The sequence below is a fragment of the Amblyraja radiata genome, chromosome 1 (genome assembly GCF_010909765.2).
Source record: "Amblyraja radiata isolate CabotCenter1 chromosome 1, sAmbRad1.1.pri, whole genome shotgun sequence".
In the NCBI taxonomy this organism is placed as follows: Eukaryota; Metazoa; Chordata; class Chondrichthyes; order Rajiformes; family Rajidae; genus Amblyraja; species Amblyraja radiata.
Window position 1 is genome coordinate 51,606,595 of NC_045956.1, and position 24,896 is coordinate 51,631,490.

At 46.4% G+C, this 24,896-nt stretch overlaps 1 protein-coding gene across 12 annotated transcripts in view; it reads left to right on the top strand.

Moving 5' to 3' along the window:
• psd3 (pleckstrin and Sec7 domain containing 3) overlaps positions 1 to 24,896 on the top strand; it is a 480,227-nt gene that overhangs the window by 440,590 nt on the left and 14,741 nt on the right. For all 12 annotated transcript variants that reach the window (XM_033021839.1, XM_033021856.1, XM_033021848.1 and 9 more), the window contains 2 exons: positions 7,883 to 8,040; positions 10,660 to 10,804. In XM_033021839.1, coding sequence (XP_032877730.1) covers positions 7,883 to 8,040; positions 10,660 to 10,804 — 303 coding nt within the window. The remainder of the gene's footprint in view (positions 1 to 7,882; positions 8,041 to 10,659; positions 10,805 to 24,896) is intronic.

Here is a 24,896-nt window from a genome sequence, read left to right on the forward strand (position 1 = left end):
ATGTCCTCTGGTACTTGATTCCCCTACTCTGGGTCAGAGACTGTGCATTTACCCTATCTAATCCTCTCATGATCTCATACAACTCTACAAGATCATCCCTCATCCTCCTGCACTCCAACAAATACAGTCCTAGCCTTCTCCTAATAGCACAGGCTCCTGAATCCTGGCAACATCCTTGCAAATATGCTCTGCACCCTTTCCAGCTTCACATCCTTCCTGTAGCAGGGTGAGCAAAACTGAACATAATACTCTAAATGTGGCCTTGCCAATGTCTCGTAAAACTATAACACGACCTCCCAACATATATTCAATACTCTGACTGATGAAGGCCAATGTGCTGAAAGCCTTCTTGACAACCTTGTCTACCTGTGACACCACCTTCATGGACCACTGCACCCCTAGATCCCTTTATCTACAACACTCCTCAGAGCCCTGCTCTTCACTATGTTGGTCCTGCCCTAGTTAGACTTCCCAAATTGCAACACCTCACACTTCTCTGTATTAAATTCTATCAACCGTTCCTCAGCCCACCTGGCAACCCATCAAGATCCTGCTGTAATCTTTGACAAACATCTTTGCTATCTACAATACCACCCACTTTCATGTCACCTGCAAACACACTAATCATGCTTTGTATGTTCTCATCCAAATCATTGATATAGATGACAAACAGCAATGGACCCAGCACTGAACCCTGAGGCTCACCACTAGTCCCAGGTCTCCAATCTTAAAAGCAAATTTCCACCATCACCCTCTGCTTTCTTCCATGGTCAGTATTCTATCCAGTCAGCCAGCTCTCTTTGGTTCCCGTGGAATCTAACCTTCCAGAGCAGCCTACCATGCTAAACCTTGTTAAATGCCTTGCTGAAGCCCATATGTACGTCTGCAACTCTACCCTCACCAACCTTTTCTTCAAACAACTTAATCAGATTCATAAGATGGGTCATAGATCCATATAGCACAGAACCAGGCCCTTCATCCCAACTTCTCCATGCCAACCGTTTCCCCATCTATGGTAGTTCCACCTTCTTACTTTTGGCATATATCCCTCTCTATCTTTCCTATCTACGGTATGTACCTATCCAAATGTCTTTTAAATGTTGTTATGGTTCCACTCCCACTTGCTCTTTCCTCATAGCTCAGCGTATGTTCCTGTTATTAAGTAATTATGCAATACTCCTTCAAATGTCATTTAGTTTACTTTAGAGGTACAGCATGGAAACAGGCCCTTCGACCCGCTGTGTTTACACCGACTATCGATCACCCGTTGTCATTAGTTCCATGTTATCCCACTTTCACATCCACTCCCTGCACACGAGGGACAATCCGCAGAGCGCAATTAACCTACAAACCCGCACGCCTTTGGGATATGGTTGGAACCCAGAGGAAACCCATGCAGTCACAGGGAGAGCGTACAAACTCCACACAGACAGTGTGAAAAATATACATCTTCTAGATGCGCTGGGACGCATCCTCAGTGGTGTGATGTGGGGTCATCGGGTGTTTCGGGTCTCACAACATCAGACGCCCTCGCCCAGGCGACCCAGCCGGGGTTGATCAGGCCCCGACTTGCGTCCCAGCAGCAACTGCCCACGGATCAGCCATCTTAATAACTACTCTGCAAGGGGTTGGGAGACTCTAGTGCATGGAGGGACTGGGCTCTGTGGGGTGAGTCCTGGCCGGGCTCCTCCTGCATCTCACCAGGTTCAAGGCCTGTGCGCTGTACCTCTTTCTCCTTCCCCGAGCATTTCATTCTCGCCTGATGGATTTTTAGGCGACGGTGGTTCATTAGGCCTTTCTGTAGCTTTATTGGGTGACTTTCTCACAAAAGACACAGACTGGGGTGCTAACCCAGCCTTTCCCGGGTGCCGTCTTTCCGTGCCATCGACTCTCTCCAGTTGTCATGATTTGAGGATCAAACCTGGTCTCTGGCTCTGTGAGACAACAGCTCTATCAGCTGTGATTCTCTGCTGTCCTATTATTAAATCTGAATTCAACACCCTTTCAGGCAGTCTGCTCCAGCTCATAACAACTCACTGTAATAATGATTGAGCTCAATTCCCCTCTGCTGTACTAAGATGGCGCCCAAGCCAGGCCACTCTGCGTGTTGGGCCCAGAAGCAGATCTGTTTGGAGTCATGCGTTTTGGAAGTAGGAATAAAGGCGTTGACTATTTTCTAAATGGGGAGAGAATCCAGAAATTGGAGGTGCAAAGGGACTTGGGAGTGCTGGTGCAGGATTCCCAAAAAAGTTAATCTGCAATACGAATCGGTAGTAAAGAAAGCAAACTCAATGCTAGCATTTATTTCACGTCTATCGAAAAACAGGGATGTAATGCTGAGGCTCTATAAGGCGCTGGTCAGGCCACATTTGGAGTATTGGGTGATAAATTATGGGCACAATATTCAATTCAATTCAATTCAATTCAATTTATTGTCATTTGGACCCCTTGAGGTCCAAACGAAATGTCGTTTCTACAGCCATACATTACAAACAAATAGACCCAAGACACAACATAATTTACATAAACATCCATCACATTGCTGTGATGGAAGGCCAAAAAAACTTATCTCTCCACTGCACTCTCCCCCCCGATGTCAGAGTCAAAGTCAAAGCCCCCGGCGGGCGATGGCGATTGTCCCGCGGCCATTAAAGCCACGCCGGGTGATGCAAGGTCGCGCACCGGGTCTTGGTGTTAGAGCCCCCGGCGTGCGCTCGCAGTCCCGCGGCCACTCCAAGCCGTGCGGGGCGATGGTGTAAGGCCCCGCTCCAGGAGCTCTTCAACCCCGCAACTCGGGCGGGAGAAGTCGCCGTTGCGGAAGCCCCGAAAAGCGGTCTCCCTCCAGGGACCCGCGGGCTCCCGGTGTCACTGTCCGCCAAACCCGCAGTTGCAGCCACCGAATCTCCGGAGGTCGGGCCGCAGCAGCGTCCACCACAGCTCCACCCGCTCTGGACTCGGCCAGCTCCGCGACGGTGAGGTGAGTAGTCGGCACCACAGCCCCCGGTCTTCCTGTTGGAGGCCGCTCCTCGTTGCAGCCCCAACGACAACGGAGACCCGACAAAGAAAAGGTCGGGTCTCCCGTGCAGGGAGAGATTTAAAAGTTACCCCCTCCCCCCCACACCACCCCACCCCCCCCACACACATACCCCAACAAAAAATAACAAAAACTACATAAAAACATAGACATAAAATAATAAAAACGCAGACGGACTGCAGAGGCCGCTGCTGACGAAAGTCGCGCCGCCCACCAGTAGGAAGGGTGTGCTGGCCCTGCAGAGGGTCCAGTGGAGGTTTACAAGAATGATCCCAGGAATGGGTAGGTTAACCTATGATGGGCGTTTGTCGGCACTGGGCCTCTACACGCTGGAGTTTAGAAGAATGAGGGGGGACCTCATTGAAACCTACAGAATAGTGAAAGGCTTGGATAGAGTGGATGTGGAGAGGATGTTTCCACCATTGGGAGAGTCTAGGACTAGAGGTCATAGCCTCAGAATTAAAAGATGTTCTTTTAGGAGGGTGATGAGGAGAAATTTATTTAGTCAGAGGGTGGTGAATCTGTGGAATTCTTTGCCACAGAAGGCTGTAGACGCAAGTCAGTGGATATTTATAAGGCCGAGATAAATAGATTTTTGATTTGTACGGGTGTCAGAGGTTATGGGGAGAAGGCAGGAGAATGGGGTTGGGACGGAGAGATAGATCACCCATGATTGAATGGCAGAGTAGATTTGATGGGGCAAATGGCTTAATTCTACTCCTATCACTTATGATCATATGAGTTGCCATCACTCTTTACATCTCTCCACTCTTTTAAACCTCTACTCCAACAGCAGCATTTCTCACTTCAACTTTGCTGTATGCTATTACCTTTATCCTGTATCTGTACACTGTGAAAGGCTTGATTGTAATCATGCATAGTCTTTCCACTGCCTGGATAGCCTGCAATTTCTTATGATTTCTTTTCCGATATACTGTCGGTCAAATTTCGAATCGGACTCGTGGCAGAAATAAGAGTTGCAATTGTTTTGCTGCTGACATTCAGGGCCATCCAGATGATTGTGTGTGTGTTCTTCATGGATTGGGAGGACAGGTGGTGCAAGGCAATGTTGCGTTAACTAGAGAGAGAGACTTAATTGACAAAGTTGCGCTAACTATACAGTCGCCCGCTAGATTTGTCAAATCTTATTAATTATTGATGGAACCAACTCCTGTGGTTGTGCTATTTTCTCTGGAGGATATGGTTTGGGTTGAATATTTTTAACTATGCCATTTAGCAGGTTGAAGTGTAAGCATGTAGACTCTTGCTCTGAATCCACAGAGACAAAAGTTGTTTTTCCATTTAATATCGTGCATTGAAAAGATAGCACTGTGAAAGCAAGCCAGCTAACTGCAAAGGTCTGCTAGAGGTTAGTGTTTGTGTGGTTGGACGTGGATACATTTGGCAATCAGTTCACATCCTTAAGTCTCCACAGGCACTTTTTATTCTCACTCTTGCTTTGGTTCTGGAGGTAGCTCAACATCAGATTATTTTTATCCATCCTTCTCTGTAAGGGGCAGGGCAGCCTCCTTGGGTGTGCAGTAGGGTCAGCGATTTGCGGGGTGAATTTCATTAAATTGGACACCTCTCATCGTTGCATTGTTTAGGTCACTATTGTTTAGGCCTGGATAGATTAGTTGTGGAGAGGATGTTTCCACCAGTGGGAGATTCTAGGACCAGAGGCCATAGCCTCAGAATAAAAGGATGTACCTTTAGAAAGGAAATGAGGAGGGATTTCTTTATTCAGACGGTGGTGAATCTGTGGAATTCATTGCCACAGACGGCTGTGGAAGTCAAGTCAATGGATATTTTTGTAATTATAATTAATTTATTAGCCAAGTATGTAAACATACAAGGAATTTGATTAGCCAACAGTCATGCAAAAAAAACAACAAGATACATAACCGCATAAAAATTAAACATAGACTTCACCAGCCACCACAACAGTGTGTGAGAATCACCAGGGCACAAAGCATAAGCGGAGACCCACAGCCATCAGTTCAATATCACACACGCTCCTTCACCGTGATGTGACCAGATTTGTACCGACCGCTGTCACTCTCTCTTCAGTCCTTGTCAACCCAACCAGTCAGAAAGCCGTCCACACTCGCACTAGACTCCGGGCCGTCCTCATGGAGCCATGTCCATGCAAAACATCGAGGTCACTGTACTCACGGCACTCCCTCCAAGTCCTCGCTACTGCAGGCAGCACGTCCATCTTGTTTTTTTGGCGACCTCACATTCCCCACTGTGATGGAAGGCAAATAACTTATACCTTCTTTCCTCTTCCTGCCGTCGGGGTGATCAAAGCTCCCACAGTCAGTGATCGAAGCTCTCGCATTGGGGCGATCGAAGCTCCCACTATCGGGGCATGTCGAAGCTCCTGCAGTTGGAGCTCCCTCAGTCGATCCCTAACAAGGGGATCGCCAGCTCCACGATGTTAAAGCCGCAGTGCAGACGGAGATACGATGATAAAAGTCGCATCTCCGCCGAGGAAAGAGATAAAAAATGGTTTCACCGAACCCCCCAGCCACACATAATAAAAAAACTAAAAGTACTCTAAAAACATACAAGTAAACACAGACCAAAACAGCAAAAGAAGAAAAGAGACGAGACTGCCATGTAAGGTGCCACCCGGTGGCTCTCTTAGATTCAGATTCAACTTTAATTGTCATTGTCGGTGTACAGTACATAGACAACGAAATGCAGTTAGCATCTCCCTGGAAGAGCGCCATAGAATATGATTTCAATAAATAAATCTATTTACATGCATACAGTCATAGACTTCTTTTTCCTGTGGGAGGAGTGTCCGGGGGGGGGGGTGATTGGCTGTCACCGAGGTACAGTGTTGAGTAGTGTGACAGCCGCAGGGAAGAAGCTGTTCCTGGACCTGCTGGTCCGGCAACAGAGAGACCTGTAGCGCCTCCCATATGGTAGGAGGGTAAACAGTCCATGGTTGGGGTGAGAGCGGTCCTTGGCGATGCTGAGCGCCCTTCGCAGACAACGCTTGCTTTGGACAGACTCAATGGAGGGGAGCGAGGAACCAGTGATGCGTTGGGCAGTTTTCACCACCCTCTGCAGTGCTTTCCGGTCGGAAACAGAGCAGTTGCCATACCATACTGTGATACAGTTGGTAAGGATGCTCTCGATGGTGCAGCGGTAGAAGTTATCCAGAATCTGAGGAGACAGATGGACCTTCTTCAGTCTCCTCAGGAAGAAGAGACGCTGGTGAGCCTTCTTGACCAGAGTTGAGGTATTGTGGGTCCAAGAGAGGTCATCGGGGATGTTGACCCCCAGGAACCTGAAGCTGGAGACACGTTCCACCTCCGTCCCGTTAATGTGGATGGGGGCGTGCGTGCCATCCCTAGACTTCCTGAAGTCTACAATGAGCTCCTTGGTCTTCTTGGAGTTAAGGGCCAGGTTGTTGTCAGCGCATCATGCTGCGATAGAGATTGACAGATTCTTGATTAGTACTGGTGTCAGGGGTTATGGTGAGAAGGCAGGAGAATGGGGTTGGAAGGGTAAGATGATTGAATGGTGGAGTAGACTTGATGGAAAGGGTGCAGAGAACATTTACCAGGATGCTGCCGCTACTCGAGGGCTTCAGCTATAGGGACATGTAGAGCAAATTAGAACTTCATTCCTTGGAGCACAGGAGGATGAGGGGTGATCTTATAGAGGTGTATAAAATCATGAGAGGAAAAGACTGGGTCAATTTGCAGGTTCTTTGGTCCAGAGTAGGGGAATGGAAAACCATAGGACATAGGTGTAAGGTGGGGAGGGGGGAGGAAAGATTTAATAGGAACCTGAGGAGTAACATTTTTTACACAAAGTGCATTGGGTTTATGGAAAGAGCTGCTGGAACAGGTACTGTGGCGACGTTTAAGAAACAGGTGGGACTAGTGTAGATGGAGCATGTTGATCGGCGTGGGTAAGTTGAGCCGAAGAGCCTGTTTCCACACTGACTCTATGAGCATGCTCCATCATTTCCTTGTTTTCTCAATGATTAATGTGATCAACGAAATTCCAGACACAGATTTTGCACCACCCTCTGTATGAAGAAAGTACGCCTCGGGTTATTCAAAAATCTTTTGCCTCTCACCTTAAACCTGTGCCCTTTAGCTATGGATTCCTATAGTGACCATTCATCTTATCTATGCCTCTTAGCATGTGACCATTCATCTTATCTATGCCTCTTAACATGTTATGTTCCTGTATGAGATCACCCCTCAGCCTCCTACACTACAGGGAAAATTGCATGTATGGATAGCCTGTCTCCAATGCCACACCACTTGTGATCCAGGGAATGTGGATTACTATGATGGAAACTCACAGTACAGAGACAGCATCAGGGATTTACATGTTAATGAAACTACGGTAGGAGAGTGAGCTGGTCGGATGAAGAGACTCACTGGTGTCCACAGCACAGACCCCAGCCATCTTATCTTCAGACTAACTTTAGTTTAGTTTCATTTAGTTCTAGTTTAGAGGTACAGCAAGGAAACAGGCCTTTCGACCCACCGAGTCCGCACCAACCAGCGATCCCTGTACACTAGAACTATCCTACACACTAGAGACACTTAAAATGTTTTACCGACACCTAATTAACCTACAAACCTGTACGTCTTTGGGGTGTGGGAGGAAACTGGAGCACCCGGGTAAAATCCAGGTAAGCACAGGGAGAACTTGCAAACTCCATACAGAGAGAACCTGTAGTCAGGATCGAACCGGGGTCTCAGGCGCTGGAAGGAGGCAACTCTACCGCTGCCCCACCTCCGTGTGTTTGTCTCAACCAAGCATCTGAGGAAAAGCCGCTGACTCCCTCACTTTTCACGTTTCCTCCCAAAGGATGAATACAAGCCAGAGAAAAATCTGTCTGAAGACGACTTAAAGAACGCAGTCAGCATCCACCACATGTTGGCGATTAAAGCCACCGAGTACGAGAAGCGGCCCAACGTGTTCAAGCTGAAGACCGCCGACTGGAGAGTCTTCCTTTTCCAGGCACAGTGCGTGATGTTGGTGGAATATTGGGGGTTGTGGGACCGAGGCGTGGGATTGATAAAACATACTAGCCTGTAAAAGAACCTTCTGAATCATCCATTTATGAAGTCAGAGTTTGTATGTATGTGTTTGTGTACGTGCACGCGTGAATGCATACACGCATGTATTTCCACCTTGGCTCATCTCTGTTGCTTTATAGATATGCATCTTGTAAGCATCTGTGTGCTTGGACAGGGAGAAGAAGTGAGACTGCACACTGTGTCCCCATTAATTACATCCCCACCAAACATGTTGTGGTGTCACACAGCATGGAAACTGACCCTTTGGCCCCACTAGCCCATGCCGACAAACATGCCCCATCTACATTAGTTTCCCCTACCCGTGTTTGGCCCATATCCCTCTAAACCTCTCATATCTATATACCTGTCCAAATGTATTTTCAAACCTGTTATATTTCATAGTACCTCTGGCAGCTCATCCTACCACCCTGTGTGTGAAAAAGTTGCCCCTCAGGTTCCTGTTAAATTTTTCCCCATTCACCTTGAACCTATGTCCTATGATTCTTGATTCCCCTATTCTGGGTAAAAGATTGTGCATCTACCCAATCTATTCCCCTCATGATCTTATAGACCTACATGAGATTACCCCTCATGTATTTATCTTTTTCTTATAATACCGAGGAGAAAGACAGCAGGACGGAAGAACTTGGAGCAGTCACTGGAAGTGTCTTGAGAGCAGTCAGTGTTACTGTCGAAGAAGTACTGAAGGTATTGTGGTGTTTGAAGGCAGACAAATCTCCTGGGCCTGATCTGATATATCCAAGGACATTGCAGGAAACTAGAGAGGAAATTGCGGGAGCCCTGGTTGAAATTTACGAATTGTCCTTAAATACAGGAGAGGTGCTGGAAGACTGGAAGGTGCCAAATGTTGTGCCCCTTTTCAACAATGGCTGCAGGGAAAATGCTGGGAACTATAGGCTGGTGAGCTTAACATCTGTAGTTGGTAAGTTACTGGTGAGTATTCTGAGGGATAGGATACACAAGCATTTGGATGGGCAAAGGCTGATTAGGGATAGTCAGCATGGTTTTGTATGTGGGAGGTCATGTCTCACAAATCTGATAGATTTTTTTGAAGACGTGACCAAAAAGGTTGATTAGGGCAGAGCTCTAGATGTTGTGTACATGGACTTCAGTAAGGCGTTCGACAAGATTCCGCATGGTAGGCTGCTCTGGAAGGTTAGATCGCATGGGATCCAAAGAGAGATAGCTGAATGGATAGCAAATTGGCTCCATGGAAGGAAGCAGAGGGTGATGGTGGAAGGTTGCTTCTCAGACTGGATGCCTGTGACTTGTGATGTGCCTCAGGGTTAAGAGAGAGAAGTGTGAGGTGTTGCATTTTGGGACGTTGAACAAGGGCCCAAGGTCTACACAGTAAATGGTAGGCCTCTGGGTAGCGTTGTAGAGCAGAGCGATCGGAGTACAAGTGCATGGTTCTTGAAGGTCGAGTCGCAGGTAGATAAGGTGGTCAAAAAGGATTTTGACACTTTGACCTTCATCAGTCAGATCAGAGTATTGAGAAGTTGGGAGGTCATGTTGCAGTTGTATAAGACGTGGTGAGACCGCATTTAGAATATTGTGTTCTGTTCTGGGCTTCATGTTATAGGAAATAGATTGTCAAGCTTAAAAGGGTTCAGAAAAGATTTACAAGGATGTTGCCAGAACTGGAGGGTGTGAGCTCTCTGGAGAGGTTGAGTAGGTTGGGTCTCTATTCCTTGGAACGCAGGAGGATGAGGGGAGATCTTATAGAGATATACAAAATCATGAGATGAATAGATTGGGTAGATGCACAGAGTCTCTTGCCCAGAGTATGGGAATCGAGGACCAGAGGACATAGGTTCAAGGTGAAGGGGAAAAGATTTAATAGGAATACGACAGGTAACATTTTCACACAAAGGGTGGTGGGTGTATGGAACAAGCTGCCAGAGGAGGTAGTTGAGGCTGGGACTATCCCATCATTTAAGAAACAGTTAGACAGGTACATGGATAGGACAGGTTTGGAGGGATATGGACCAAGCGCAGGCAAGTGGGACTAGTGTAGCTGGGACATTGTCGGCTGGTGTGGGCGAGTTGGGCTGAAGAGCCAGTTTACACACCGTATCACTCTATGACCCTATGACTCTAATTGCTTTGTTATTTTAAAAGAGTTTTACCGCAACATTATTTTTCCTGTTAATGTTCTTTGTCCTTTAAGTAGTCCCTGTACCTCCTTATGAACTATGTCCCTATATTCAATGACCTCACCTCTCTATTGGAAGCCACATGTGGGCCTTCCATTCATCACCCACTGTGCTGGAGTGACAGTCCAGATTTCTAGCCTCCAATCTCTGGATTAAGGCCTAAACTCACAACCTTTTTACTTGGATATGAAAGTTTTGATGACCACCAAGGGGCATGCAGTGACTATGCTCCAAATATTTAACCAACATGTGTTATGTGGGCAAGGAAGCTAGCAGAATATTTACATAAAAGCTTTCAAATTGCATTGTCAGAGCATGCTGTTGTTTACTTTTACAGTTGCCACTTTATTTTGCTTTAATTATTTTGGGGATGCCCCTTGTTTCACAGGAACCCTGAGGAGATGGAGTCTTGGATAAATAGAATGAACCTGGTGGCGGCCATGTTTTCTGCCCCTCCATTTCCAGCTGCTATCGGTTCACAGAAGAGGTTCAGCCGCCCACTTTTGCCAGCCACCACAACCAAGATGTCACAGGTAAGACCTGCACATGAGAATGTACTAACTCCGTAGCCACAGGATCAAACTCGGGTCTCTGGCGCTGTAAGGCAGCAACTCCACCGCTGCGCCACCGTGCCACCTCTGACTCCTTCCTCCCAGCCACTTTTGAATACAGTGGACTTGCTTACCTTGGATCCAGGTAACCTTCCAGGTAGGTAACCAGGTTACCTAACCTTCCAGGCTTCTGGACTAGCCTTCTATGCAGGATCTTGTGAAGGACCTTGCTAAAGTCCATGTGGACAACGTCCATCACTCTTTCCTCATCAGTCCTCTAGATGACCTCTTCAAATATTGGTGAGGCACAATTTTCCGTGCTGACTACCTCTAATCAGTATTGGAATGCTGGTAGGTCCTGTCTCTCCGAATCCCCTCCAGTAACTTACCCGTCACAGAAGACAGGATCTGCAAGAGTTATAACAGGGGACGAGACTAAGTGGGACCCGTTGGGTCCCATGTTCACACGGGAGGGCTGGTCCCCCAATGGATTATTCCACCTCTCCACCAATTCCAATATTGGTGGCCAGTGGGGGGGGGGGGCTTTCTGGAGCGCTAGTATGGGTATTGTGGGTTGAAGAATAGAAGAATAGAATAGTTTCTTTATTGTCATTGTAACATGAACCATGTACAACGAAATTGTAAAATGTCAGCCAGTCAGTGCACCATTCAAACATTTCTAAAAGCTAACGATACATACAAGGTAAATATTTAAAAAAGATAAACAACTAAAATAAATATCATAAAAATAGCACGCATAAACACCCAGCCCTACATCCTTCTGTCGATTTCACAGTCTCTTAGTATGTATCGCCCCTGCGTTCCTTGGCGGCTACATTTAGTGCCTTTATAGCAGTGGGGTAAAAACTGTTTTTAAGTCTGTTTGTCCTTGTCCTTGTAGATCTGTACCGTCTGCCTGACGGTAACAGTTCAAACAGGGAGTGTCCGGGGTGGGAAATGTCCTTTATAATACTCTGGGATTTTTTGATGCAGCGGGAACTGTGTAAGTCCTCCAAGGAAAGGAGAGGGCAGCCGACAATCCTCTGGGCGTTGTCAATGGCCCTCTGGAGCGCTTTCCTCTGAGCCGCTGTGCAGCTGGTGTACCATACGCATACACAGTATGTTAGGATGCTCTCAATGGAGCACCGATAAAAGGACAGCAGCAGTCTCTGAGTGATGTTATTCTTCCTGAGCACCCTCAGGAAGTGCAGTCTCTGCTGGACCTTTTTCAGCAGCGCAGAGGTGTTCACGCTCCACGTCAGGTCCTCCTCAATATGGATTCCCAGGAAGCGGAAATCCGCCACCCCCTCCACACAGTCCCCTCCGATAATTAATGGTACCATGTCCGTTTTATTCTTCCTGAAGTCTATTATTATCTCCTTGGTCTTTAAGGTGTTGAGGAGCAGGTTATTTTCTCCTCACCACACTGTCAGCTGCTCCACCTCATCCCGGTAGGCGTACTCGTCCCCCCCGGAGATGAGTCCCACCACCGTAGTGTCATCCGCAAATTTGACAATGGTGTTGCTGTGGTGGGCGGGGGTGCAGTCATGTGTGTAGATGTTGTAGAGCAGGGGGCTCAGCACGCAGCCCTGTGGAGAGCCGGTACTGAGGCTGAGGGCCGTGGATGTGTGATGGCCCACTCTGACTCTCTGGCTGCGACCCGACAGGAAGCTGTTTATCCACATGCAGGTGGAGTGTGGAAGTCCCAAGTCCCCCAGTTTGTCCACCAGTTTGTGGGGAAGGATGGTATTAAAGGCAGAGCTGTAGTCCACAAAGAGCATCCGCACGTAGCTCCCCCGCTGCTCCAGGTGGGACAGTGCAGCATGGAGAGCTGTGGCTACAGCGTCCTCTGTAGATCTATTCGCTCTGTACGCGAATTGCAATTGTAGTTGCAGGGTTTCCAGGGACTGGTTTCCAGGGATAGTATGGACATTGTGGGCCAAATGGATTCATGGGGTGACAGCTCAGTCACTCAAGCCTGATGTGCTGGCAGCTCACTCACGGCTGGTGGGCGAGCAGTTGACTCACGGCTATTCCTTGAAATTCCATTTCAAGCAGGGTGCAAGGCCACCAAATTCAAATGCAGTTTCCTACCATTTCAAGCAGGGTGCAAGGCTACCAAATTCAAGTGCAGTTTCTTACCACTTCAAGCAGGGTACAAGGCCACCAAATTCAATTGCAGTTTCATACCACTTCAAGCAGGGTGCAAGGCCACCAAATTCAGGTGCAGTTTCCTACCGCTTCAAGCAGGGTGCAAGGCCACCGAATTCAAGTGCAATTTCCTACCACTTCAAGCAGGGTGCAAGGCCACCGAATACAAGTGCAGTTTCCGACCACTTCAAGCAGGGTGCAAGGCCACCAAATTCAAGTGTAGTTTCACACCACTTCAAGCAGAGTGCAGGACCACCAAACTCAAGTGCAGTTTCCTACCACTTCAAGAAGGGTGCAGGTCCACCAAACTCAAGTGCAGTTTCCTACCACTTCAAGAAGGGTGCAGGTCCACCATACTCAAGTGCAGTTTCCTACCACTTCAAGAAGGGTGCAGGTCCACCATACTCAAGTGCAGTTTCATGGCACTTCAAGCAGGGTGCAAGGCCACCAAATGCTAGTGCTGTTTAATGCCATTTCATGCAGGGTGCAAGGCCACCACATTCAAATGCAGTTTCGTACCATTTCAAGCAGGGTGAAACTACCATAAACCACACAAAACACCACATAAACGCCACACTCACAGTTCAGTAGACATACAGTGTGTTCAGTCGATTCACAGCCCAGACAGAGTCATGACCTCTACCTCCCCCATCTTGCAGAGACTGAGCCACACCCATTTTCCGGGTTTTATAATCCCTCCCCCTCCCACCGGAAGGGGTGTGGCTTTCATGGCGTGATTGACAGGAGAGAGATTCTCAACATTTTTTTAAACACTAATAACACTTTTATTTTTCATTGATGGGAAGAATCCTCTGCACCTGATGAGCGGAGGGGGACTGAGTAAGATGGCCTAAAATCATAGCAGTAAGTGGTAGCGTTTTATCTAAAATCAATATACAGTGCAAACAGGAAGTTGTCAAGTTACCACCACCAACAACCATTTGCAGTGCAGCATTTCAAAGCAGTTACCAACACCGACAACCCTTTGCAGTGCAGCATTTCAAAGCAGTTACCACCACTGACAACCCTTTGTAGTGCAGCATTTCAAAGCAGTTACCACCACCGGCAACCTGGGAGACAGTAAGATGGCCAAAAATCACAGCCGTAAGTGGCAGCCATTTTTCAAAAATCATGGAACAGAAAAACAGGAAGTGGTCAAGATCTTACTTTTAGTAATATAGATATACAGTAGTCCGCTGCCTTAAAAAGGCAGCCATCAGCATGAGTGACCCACACCACCCTGGCCATGCTCTCATTTCATTCCTGCCAGGGAAAGAAGGTATAGGTGCCTGAAAACTTCTTTCAGTTTTGCACGTGACAATAAAGATCCCATTGGTCAGCAAATGGGGGGGGGGGGGGGGGGCATATGTTGGGTAACTGGCCCCTGTATGAGGGCAAATCTTCATAGGAACAGACCAGTGCAACAGGCAGGACTTTAACAGAAAATTGTTTCAAGCAAGAAATGGAGTCAACACCTTCTGCCGACCTTTTGCATCTTCCAAATCTCAGAAACGCCCGACCTTAGCCTAAGATAACATGCAATACCGATATTTTTTTACTTTAAGACCAAGTGTTCTGGCAGCACTGGTTTGGGATGTAACCTTTATTCCTAACTCCCAATGCATCACAGTGAAAAGAGTGGATGCTGCCTGCTTTAAAATGCCCACCCTGGATAGTGCATTGAAAATTAGCCCCTGTACTTTATATTAACATCAGGCAGGCATCGCTCAGCACAGGTTGAGACTAACTGGTTCATAGATCCCTTCATCTCTAATCTGAAGTGACTGCAAAAATTGCTTCTTATGCATAATTTACACACTGCAATTGGGCAGAAATGATCTGGTTTTGAGACCAAGGGCAAACCTCAGCCCAGGACTTTGTGCTCAGTTTTAGTTTAGTTTAGAATAGTTTTGAGATACAGCATGGGAACAGGCCTTTAGGCCCATTGAGTCACGCTAACCATCAACTAACCGTTCAAACTAGTTTTATGTTATTCCACTTTCGTATCCACTCCCTACACACTATTTGCAGAGGCCAATTAACCAACAAACCCACACGTCTTTGAGATGCAGGAGGACACAAGAGCAGGTGGACGAAAACCACAAGGTCGCAGGGAGAACGTGCAAACCCCACACAGACAGCACCTGACGACAGTATCGAACCCGGGTCACTGGTGCTGTGGGGTAGCAGCCCTACCAGCTGTGTTTCTCTGGATTGAGGTTTAAATACACAGAGTGAGCCACGGCTGACAAGAAGTGTCACGACCTGAAACATCGCCTCTCCATAGATACTGCCTGGCCTGTTGTGTTCCTCCAGCACTTTGGGTTTTGCGTAAGGTTCCAGCAACTGCAATTCATTTGTCTCCTCTCTTCCTGTACTGTTACAGAAAAGCAAATCAGATGAACAGTTTTTTGAGTTTGACTGCAATAATGAGTGTCAGAGCCCACAGACTGATAAGTGAACACTGATTTATTGTCTGATAATTGCATGGAGTCTGTTCCTTCAAGCCTCTTCCCCCAATAATCTCATCAATCTTCATCGTATTTAATCAAAAACATATAGAAACATAGAAAATAGGTGCAGGAGTAGGCCATTCGGCCCTTCGAGCCTGCACCGCCATTCAATATGATCATGGCTGATCATCCAACTCAGTATCCTGTACCTGCCTTCTCTCCATACCCCCTGATCCCTTTAGCCACAAGGGCCACATCTAACTCCCTCTTAAATATAGCCAATGAACTGGCCTCAACTACCTTCTGCGGGAGAGAATTCCAGAGATTCACCACTCTCTGTGTGAAAAAAGTTTTCCTCATCTCGGTCCTAAAAGATTTCCCCCTTATCCTTAAACTGTGACCCCTTGTTCTGGACTTCCCCAACATCGGGAACAATCTTCCTGCATCTAGCCTGTCCAACCCCTTAAGAATTTTGTAAGTTTCTATAAGATCCCCCCTCAATCTTCTAAATTCTAGCGAGTACAAACCGAGTCTATCCAGTCTTTCTTCATATGAAAGTCCTGACATCCCAGGAATCAGTCTGGTGAACCTTCTCTGTACTCCCTCTATGGCAAGAATGTCTTTCCTCAGATTAGGAGACCAAAACTGTACGCAATACTCCAGGTGTGGTCTCACCAAGACCCTGTACAACTGCAGTAGAACCTCCCTGCTCCTATACTCAAATCCTTTTGCTATGAATGCTAACATACCATTCGCCTTCTTCACTGCCTGTTGCACCTGCATGCCTACTTTTAATGACTGGTGTACCATGACACCCAGGTCTCGTTGCATCTCCCCCTTTCCTAATCGGCCACCATTCAGATAATAATCTACTTTCCTGTTTTTGCCACCAAAGTGGATAACCTCACATTTATCCACATTATACTGCATCTGCCATGCATTTGCCCACTCACCCAGCCTATCCAAGTCACCTTGCAGCCTCCTAGCATCCTCCTCACAGCTAACACTGCCCCCCAGCTTCGTGTCATCCGCAAACTTGGAGATGTTGCATTCAATTCCCTCGTCCAAATCATTAATATATATCGTAAATAGCTGGGGTCCCAGAACTGAGCCTTGCGGTACCCCACTAGTCACTGCCTGCCATTGTGAAAAGGACCCGTTTACTCCTACTCTTTGCTTCCTGTCTGCCAGCCAGTTCTCTATCCACATCAATACTGAACCCCCAATACCGTGTGCTTATATCAGTAACAATAAGCAATGCAAGAATAATTTAATTTCATTTGATGGCCATGCTCTAATTAATAAATAGGATAAATCACGCACTTTAATTTGTAAAACGAGGGGAAATGTCTTGAATTCAAGGCAGCAGAATGTAAACTCTGGAGGGAAACAAGAGCATCCTTCAGAGTTTCATAGAACAGGCAGGTTCTTTATTATGTATCAAGTTTGCCTCTCTTTATGTGACAGATAATATTGAAGGTTATTCTAGCATATAACTAATAAGGAATTCATCAGGAAAAAGTAAAAAATTGACTGAGAGTGTGATGTCATCAGCCCAAGGTGGTTCCAATTACGTGCTGACTCCTTTTCCTCAATCATCCTTCTCCATTCTTCTTTAAATTCATTCATGAACCATTTACAGTCGTTTTAGTTCAAATGTGTTGCATTTGATTGTTAACACTCAACTATTCATCAACCTTCTACCTCCTGTGGTTTATAATGACACGCTTGTTGCAAGCACATGGTTCGTGATGGTGTAACATGGAATAGATGTGTGAATGGAATCAGACAACCTGAAACAGTGTGGAGCAGTGGTAGAGTTGGCACAGTGGCACAGTGGTAGAGTTGGCACAGTGGTAGATTTGGCACAGTGGTAGAGTTGGCACAGTGGCACAGTGGTAGATTTGGCACAGTGGCACAGTGGTAGATTTGGCACAGTGGTAGATTTGGCACAGTGGTAGAGTTGGCACAGTGGCACAGTGGTAGATTTGGCACAGTGGCACAGTGGTAGAGTTGGCACAGTGGTAGAGTTGGCACAGTGGCACAGTGGTAGAGTTGGCACAGTGGTAGATTTGGCACAGTGGCACAGTGGTAGAGTTGGCACAGTGGTAGAGTTGGCACAGTGGTAGAGTTGGCACAGTGGCACAGTGGTAGAGTTGGCACAGTGGTAGATTTGGCACAGTGGTAGAGTTGGCACAGTGGTAGATTTGGCACAGTGGCACAGTGGTAGATTGGCACAGTGGTAGATTTGGCACAGTGGCACAGTGGTAGACTTGGCACAGTGGTAGATTTGGCACAGTGGCACAGTGATAGATTTGGCACAGTGGTAGATTTGGTACAGTGGCACAGTGGTAGATTTGGCACAGTGGCACAGTGATAGATTTGGCACAGTGGTAGATTTGGTACAGTGGCACAGTGGTAGATTTGGCACAGTGGTAGATTTGGCACAGTGACACGGTGGAACAGTGGTAGAGTTGGCACGGTGGAACAGTGGTAGAGTTGGCACAGTGGCACAGTGGTAGAGTTGGCACGGTGGAACAGTGGTAGATTTGGCACAGTGGTAGAGATGGCTCAGTGGTAGAGTTGGCACAGTGGAACAGTGGTAGAGTTGGAACGGTACAACAGTGGTAGAGTTGGCACAGTGGCACGGTGGAACAGTGGTAGAGTTGGCACGGTGGAACAGTGGTAGATTTGGCACGGTGGAACAGTGGTAGATTTGGCACGGTGGAACAGTGGTAGAGTTGGCACAGTGGTAGAGTTGGCACAGTGGAACAGTGGTAGAGTTGGCACAGTGGAACAGTGGTAGAGTTGGCACAGTGGAACAGTGGTAGAGTTGGCACAGTGGAACAGTGGTAGAGTTGGCACAGTGGAACAGTGGTAGAGGTGGAACGGTACAACAGTGGTAGAGTTGACACGGTGGAACAGTGGTAGAGTTGGCACGGTGGAACAGTGGTAGAGTTGGCACAGTGGAACAGTGGTAGAGTTGGCACGGTGGAACAGTGGTAGAGTTGGCACAGTGGAACAGTGGTAGAGTTGGCACAGTGGCACGGTAGAACAGTGGAAGAGTTGCTGACTTACAGTGCCAGGGACCCAGGTTCGGTCCTGACTATGGGTGCTGTCTGTACAGAGCTTGCATGTTTTCCCTGTGTCCATGTGGGTTTTCTCCAGGTGCTCCGCTTTCCTCCCACACTCCAAAGACGTGCAGATTTGTAGGTTAATTGGTTTTGGTAATATTGAAAATTGTCCCCGCTGTGTAGGATAGTGCTAGGTGGCTGGTTGCTGCGGACTCAGTGGGCCGAAGGGCCTGTTTCCGCGCTGCATCTCTAAAGTCCAAAGCCTTTCAAATATTTCTGATCTTCCACATCTCCTGCCACACTTTGAATAACCGTGTTCATTTTTGGCCTCGTGAAAAGCGTGTGTCTGAAGTATCACCTCATCTCATCAAACCCCTCATGAAGGTGAATGCAGTCATGGTTGTTAATCCCAAAGTTAAATCCCTCAAACAAATATTGCTGCTTGTAACTAATCCTGTATCATATGAAGAATACATTAAGGCAGCAAAACTGAAGGTGCTGGAATCTGACAGGTCATCAGCCTGAAGTGCTAACTCTCCTCCTGTCTCCACAGATGCTGCCTGATCGGCTGAGTATTTCCGGATTTTATTAACTATTACCATTTTTGTAATGAATGATTCACTCTCTGATTTGCTCTATTTTTTGCTATGTTACTAAGGATAGTTTAGTAACTCTTATTGCTGATATTACGAGTGTTAGTTACTAATCTCTCATCTTTAACACTCAAAGAGTACTGAAAGAAAACAATCAACTAAGTTTTCCTTTCCTGCCAGTTTCCAGCCGACAATTTATTTTGGCAAATCAGTCACTGTAGGATGTATGAATGTTCAGTTATTGATTCGTGACTGCTGAACGGAAATATGAGGAGAGGTTGAAGACCCAGGGAACTGCAGATGCCGGTTTGCATGACAAGGCACAAAGTGCTGGAGTAACTCAGTGGGTCAGGCAGCATCTGTGGAGAACATGGATAGGTGATGTTTCAGGCCCTTCTTCAGACTGGTTGACTCGAAGAGGTTGACTGGGGTGGGATGAAAGGGTGTTGAAGGCAGAAACCCCCATCAACTTTAAAAGGTTACCTGCTGAAACACTTGAACTTCTGAAACCTGTAGGGTTTCAGACGAAGAGTCTGGGTGTTAAATCATCTCCAGCACTCTTCATGGGCTATGGGCTGAAGTAGACCGAGTAAGATTTAGGAGCAGAATTAGGCTATTCAACCCGTCGAGTCTGCTCCATCATTTGACCATAGCTGATCTATTTTCTCTCTTAAATCCATTCCCCACCCTTTCTTCCAGTAACCTTACTAATCAAGAACCTATCAATCTCCGCTTTAAAAATACCCAATGACTTGGCCTCCACATCTGTCTGTGGGAATGAATTCCAGTTCCCCCACCCTCTGGCTAAGGAAAGGTTTGTGGGTTAGTTGGCCTTTGTAAATTGCCCCTAGTGTGTAAGCAGTGGATGCAGGAGTGAGATAATATAGAACTAGTGTGAATGGGTGATCGATGGACGGTGTGGACTCGGTGGGCCGAAGGGCCTGTTGCCATGTGGTTCCATCTCGTGAATCTTCTTTGGTGAACCTCAATCTCAAGAATCTTCCACACTAGGTAGGGAGACCAAACCCAATCATATTTTTCTGGCTACTGAAAATAAAATGCCGCAGATGTTGAGAATCTGAAATAAAACTAGAAAATACTAGTAATACTCAGACAGCATCTGTGCAAAGATAAATAGTTAGTTGTTCAGGTGAAAATCCTTCATCAGAGTTGAATATACGTAGAACATAGAACAGTACGGATTACAAGTCTCTATAATTTCAATACAAGAGCAGCACGGTAGTGCAGCGGTAGAGTTGCTGCCTTACAGAGTTGGAGACCCGGGTTCGATCCTGGGTGCTGTCTGTATGGAGTTTATACGTTCTCTCTGTGACTGCGTGGGTTTTCCTCGGGTGCTCTGGTTTCCTCCCACACTCCAAAGATGTGCAGGTTTGTAGGTTAATTGGCTTCTGTAAATTGTTCCTAGTGTGTAGGATAGAACTAGTGTATGGCTGATAGCTGGTCGGGCGGACTCGGTGGGCCGAAGGGTCTGTTTCCATGACCTAAACTAAACTAAAAGTACAGAACAGGAACAGCCCCTTTGGCCCACATGATGCCAAGATGCTAATCTTGCCTGCCTGCGCAATGATCTACATTCCTCCATTTTCTGCGTGAGGCTAAGTGTTTCCAGCATTTACTACTTTTTATTACAATATTCCAAGTGCATTCCCCTGTGGGTCCTGTATAACTGCAGGATATCCTCATTGGATTTACCGGCATTGATTGTTTCTGACCTGCCGTTTTTTTCTTCTCTGGGAAATGGCAGCTGCCCTCCACACAGCTAATTGTGTACCCTGCCACTTCATGCAAGCGCTGTAATTCAGCTCCAGTTGCTTCCGCTCCCATTAGTGACAGCTTGTGCTATCCTGCTACCCAAGTGTAGATACCAGTTGAGTTGTTGGCTGCATCCTACCTGCTTCTGAGGCTTCAGCATATGGCGTTGCCATGGAAACATGACTTGACATGCCGTAATGTGTGAATTTTCCAGCATTGCATTACAAATTGCACCTACTGCTGTGATACTGCCAGCTGCCCTTAAAACAACAATGGGAACCGATTTAATAATAATTTCAAACACTGGGGCTAAATTTTGGTCTTGAATTCCCATGCCCTTGTTTTATTGCTTTGCATCTTAGTCATCGAGTTGTACAGGGCAAAAACAGGCCCTTCAGCCCACCACATCCATACTGACCTTTTCCCCCCATCTAACCTTATTGCATTTCCATGCCCTGATTGTATTGCTTTGCACCTTGTATGGTGCAGAAACAAGCTGTTGGCCCACCACATGCATACCAACTATTTTTCCCATCTAACCTAATTGCATTTCCATGCCCTTATTTTACTGCTTTGCACTTTCGAATCATAAAGTTGCATGGGGCAGAAACAGGCCCTTCAGAACACCACATTCATACCGACCTTATTCCCCATTTAGCCTAATAGCATTTTCCTGCATCAGGTCTGTATCCTTATGGGCCATGCCTATTTAAGTGCCTGACTAAATGTGTCTTAAATGGAGTTATTTTGTCTGATTTCAACACCACCTCTGGCAGTGTGTTCCAGAAAGCAGCTACTATCCGTGTAAAAAAAACTCTCCCCGTAAATCTCTGATTAAACTCCCCCCTCTTGGGGCGGCACAGTGGTGCCGCAGTCGAGTTGCTACCTTACAATGCCAGAGTTTAATCCTGACTACAGGTGCTGTCTGAATGGAGTTTATACGTTCTCCCCGTGACCGCGTGGGTTTTCTCTGGGTGCTCTGGTTTCCTCCCACACTCCAACGACATACAGGTTTGTAGGTTAATTGGCTTGGGTAAAGATTGTAAATTGTCTCTAGTTAGTGTGTGGGGATCGCTGGTCGAAGCTGACCCAGTGGGGCGAAGGGCCTGTTTCCGTGCTGTATCTCTAAACTAAGCTAAACTCTCACCTTAAGTCAATGCTCTATGTTTTTGATATCCTAACCATGGAGAAAGATTCTGGACATCTACCCTTTCTGTTCCTTTTACAATTGTATATATCTCAATCACCTCATTCTCAGCCCCCTCCAATCCAGGGAAAACAAGCCCAACCCATTTAATCTCTCTCCATAACTGAAGTCTCCAATCCAGACATCCCATGGTGACTTCTCTGCACTCTCTTCAATGCAACCACTTCCTATAGAGTGGAAACCAGACCTGCGCACAATACTCTAAGTGCAGTTTAACCAGAGTTCAGGAACATTGTAAGATAATGTGCCAATGTTTATATTTTATGCCTCGATTTATGAAGGCTTCACCACCCTATCAACCTGCGTTGACATTAGGACAAGAACGCCATCTATCCATGTTCTCCAGAGATGCTGCCTGACCTGCTAGGTTAATCCAGCACTTTGTGTGTAAAATAAAATCAACATAACTTAGCACCTTCCATTTACTGTGTATCTATAACCATATGTATTCAACTTAGAATAAAGAAAAGCTTTGGAACAAGTCCTTTGGCCTGCAATGTCTGTGCCGAAAATGATGACAAGGTGAACTAATCTCATCTGTCCGTACATGATTAATAGCCCTCAATTCCCTGCATATCCATTTGCCTATCAAAAAGTCTCTTAAATGCCACCCTTGTATCTGCCTCCACCAGTACCCCACTGGCAGCACATTCCAGGTATCAAACACTTGCCTTGCACATCTCCTTTAAGCTTTGCCCCTCTCACCTTAAAGTTATGCCCTCAAGTCTTTGATATTTCCACCCTGGAAAAAAAAGGTCTGATTCCCCACCGTATCTTTGCCTCTCATAATGTTCTATACTTCTATCCTCTCAACTCCAATGCCCCAGAGAAAACAATGCCAGTCTCTGCTTATAGCTAAAACCCTCTAATCCAGGAAGGTGTCAGGAGTTATACGGAGAAGGCAGGAGAATAGAGTTGAGAGGGAAAGATAGATCAGCCATGATTGAATGGTGGAGCAGACTCGATGGGTGGCATGGCCTAATTCTGCTCCTATAACTTATGAATTTATGAACATGAAGCATTTTGATTTTTAAAAAAAAGCATCATCTCGCACTACCTGTTTTTAAGTTGCATCTGTCCATGCTCTCTACCCAACTGTACATGCCACTGTAGGACAGCCCTCCCCATTATCTGTAGCACCACCGTTTCGTGTGGTTTTCAACTTGTTAATCATACTTCCCACATTCACATCCAAGTCAATAATATATATCATCAGGGGTTCCAGCGCCGATCTCCGTGGTAAATTGCAGGACACAGACTTCCAATCAGAAAAGTATTCTTCTACCACTACCCTCTGCCTTATCCTAGTGCGTTTCAGTGCTTAGGTCTAGCTGTTTGCCTAGCAAAGGTTTTAAATATAATGAAGCACAAACATGTTGGGCCTGCCTAGAAAGTACTTATGGCTGTTAGGAGAAGAGCACTTACTTAGTGTTGTTTTAGGAAAGAGGGCAGCTGGAAAATCAGAAGTGGTGATAATTTTACACCTCTTGGTCAGAGGTGCCCGAAGCACTTTCCAATGTTTCAAGTAGGTGTTAGGTTACTGTGAGAATGTGTTATATTGCCTTTTCGAGGTCCTGCTGAATTGTGAAACATCTTGCAAGTTTAAGTTCAAATCACAGTGGCGCAGCGGTAGAGTTGCTGCCTAACAGCGCCAGAGACCCAGGTTCAATCCTGACTTTGTGTTCTCTCTGTACGGAGTGTGTACGTTCTCACTATGACCATGTGGGTTTTCTCCGGGTGCTCTGGGTTTCCTCCCACATTCCAAAGACGTGCAGGTTTGTAGGTTAATTGGCCTCTGTAAATTTTCCCACCAGTGTCAAGGATAGAACTATTGTATGGGTGATCATATTTGGTGTGGCGGCGAAGACTCTTTTTCCACACTGTTTCTCTAAACTCTGTTAGGAGGACATTCTGTCTTTTGACCCTGTGATAGCTCCAAGCTTTGCATTCCTATTAGTCCCACCCCTTCGCTCTTGCCCTCTGGCCTTGCTAACTATTCTCTCCAAAGTCCCTGTTCAATTACCTTTTACTACTCACTTACAGGCAATGAATTCTATTCACTATCTGTCTTTAAAAAAGACATTCTCTTTATATATTTGGCCCAAACATTTAAATTCCTGCCTCCTGACCCATCAGTCCGCCACTCATGGGAACATTCCTTCTCTTCCCGATATAATGTAGTTACAATCTTATCCATCCCAGTCTATTCTCTGATCCATTCAGGGAAGAGCTACTCAGTCATCTCCAGTCGAATCCTGTGGCTGAACCCCAAACCACAGAAACATGAAAAACAGCAAGTTGCCTTTATAAGTTAACTTCTGTGTATTTCAATGCACATTTCAAAGATAGGGAACGATTTAGTTCATCAAACCAGTGCTTGCTCATTAGAATACTGTGTCCAGTTAGTCTTGCCGCCTTAACCATATAACCATATAACAATTACAGCACGGAAACAGGCCATCTCGGCCCTACAAGTCCGTGCCGAACAACTTTTTTTCCCTTAGTCCCACCTGCCTGCACTCATACCATAACCCTCCATTCCCTTCTCATCCATATGCCTATCCAATTTATTTTTAAATGATACCAACGAACCTGCCTCCACCACTTCCACTGGAAGCTCATTCCACACCGCTACCACTCTCTGAGTAAAGAAGTTCCCCCTCATGTTACCCCTAAACTTCTGTCCCTTAATTCTGAAGTCATGTCCTCTTGTTTGAATCTTCCCTATTCTCAAAGGAAAAAGCTTGTCCACATCAACCTTGTTCTATCCCAGGAGACCAAAGAGACAGTAGAGTGGCACGGTGTCACAGCGATAGAGTTGCT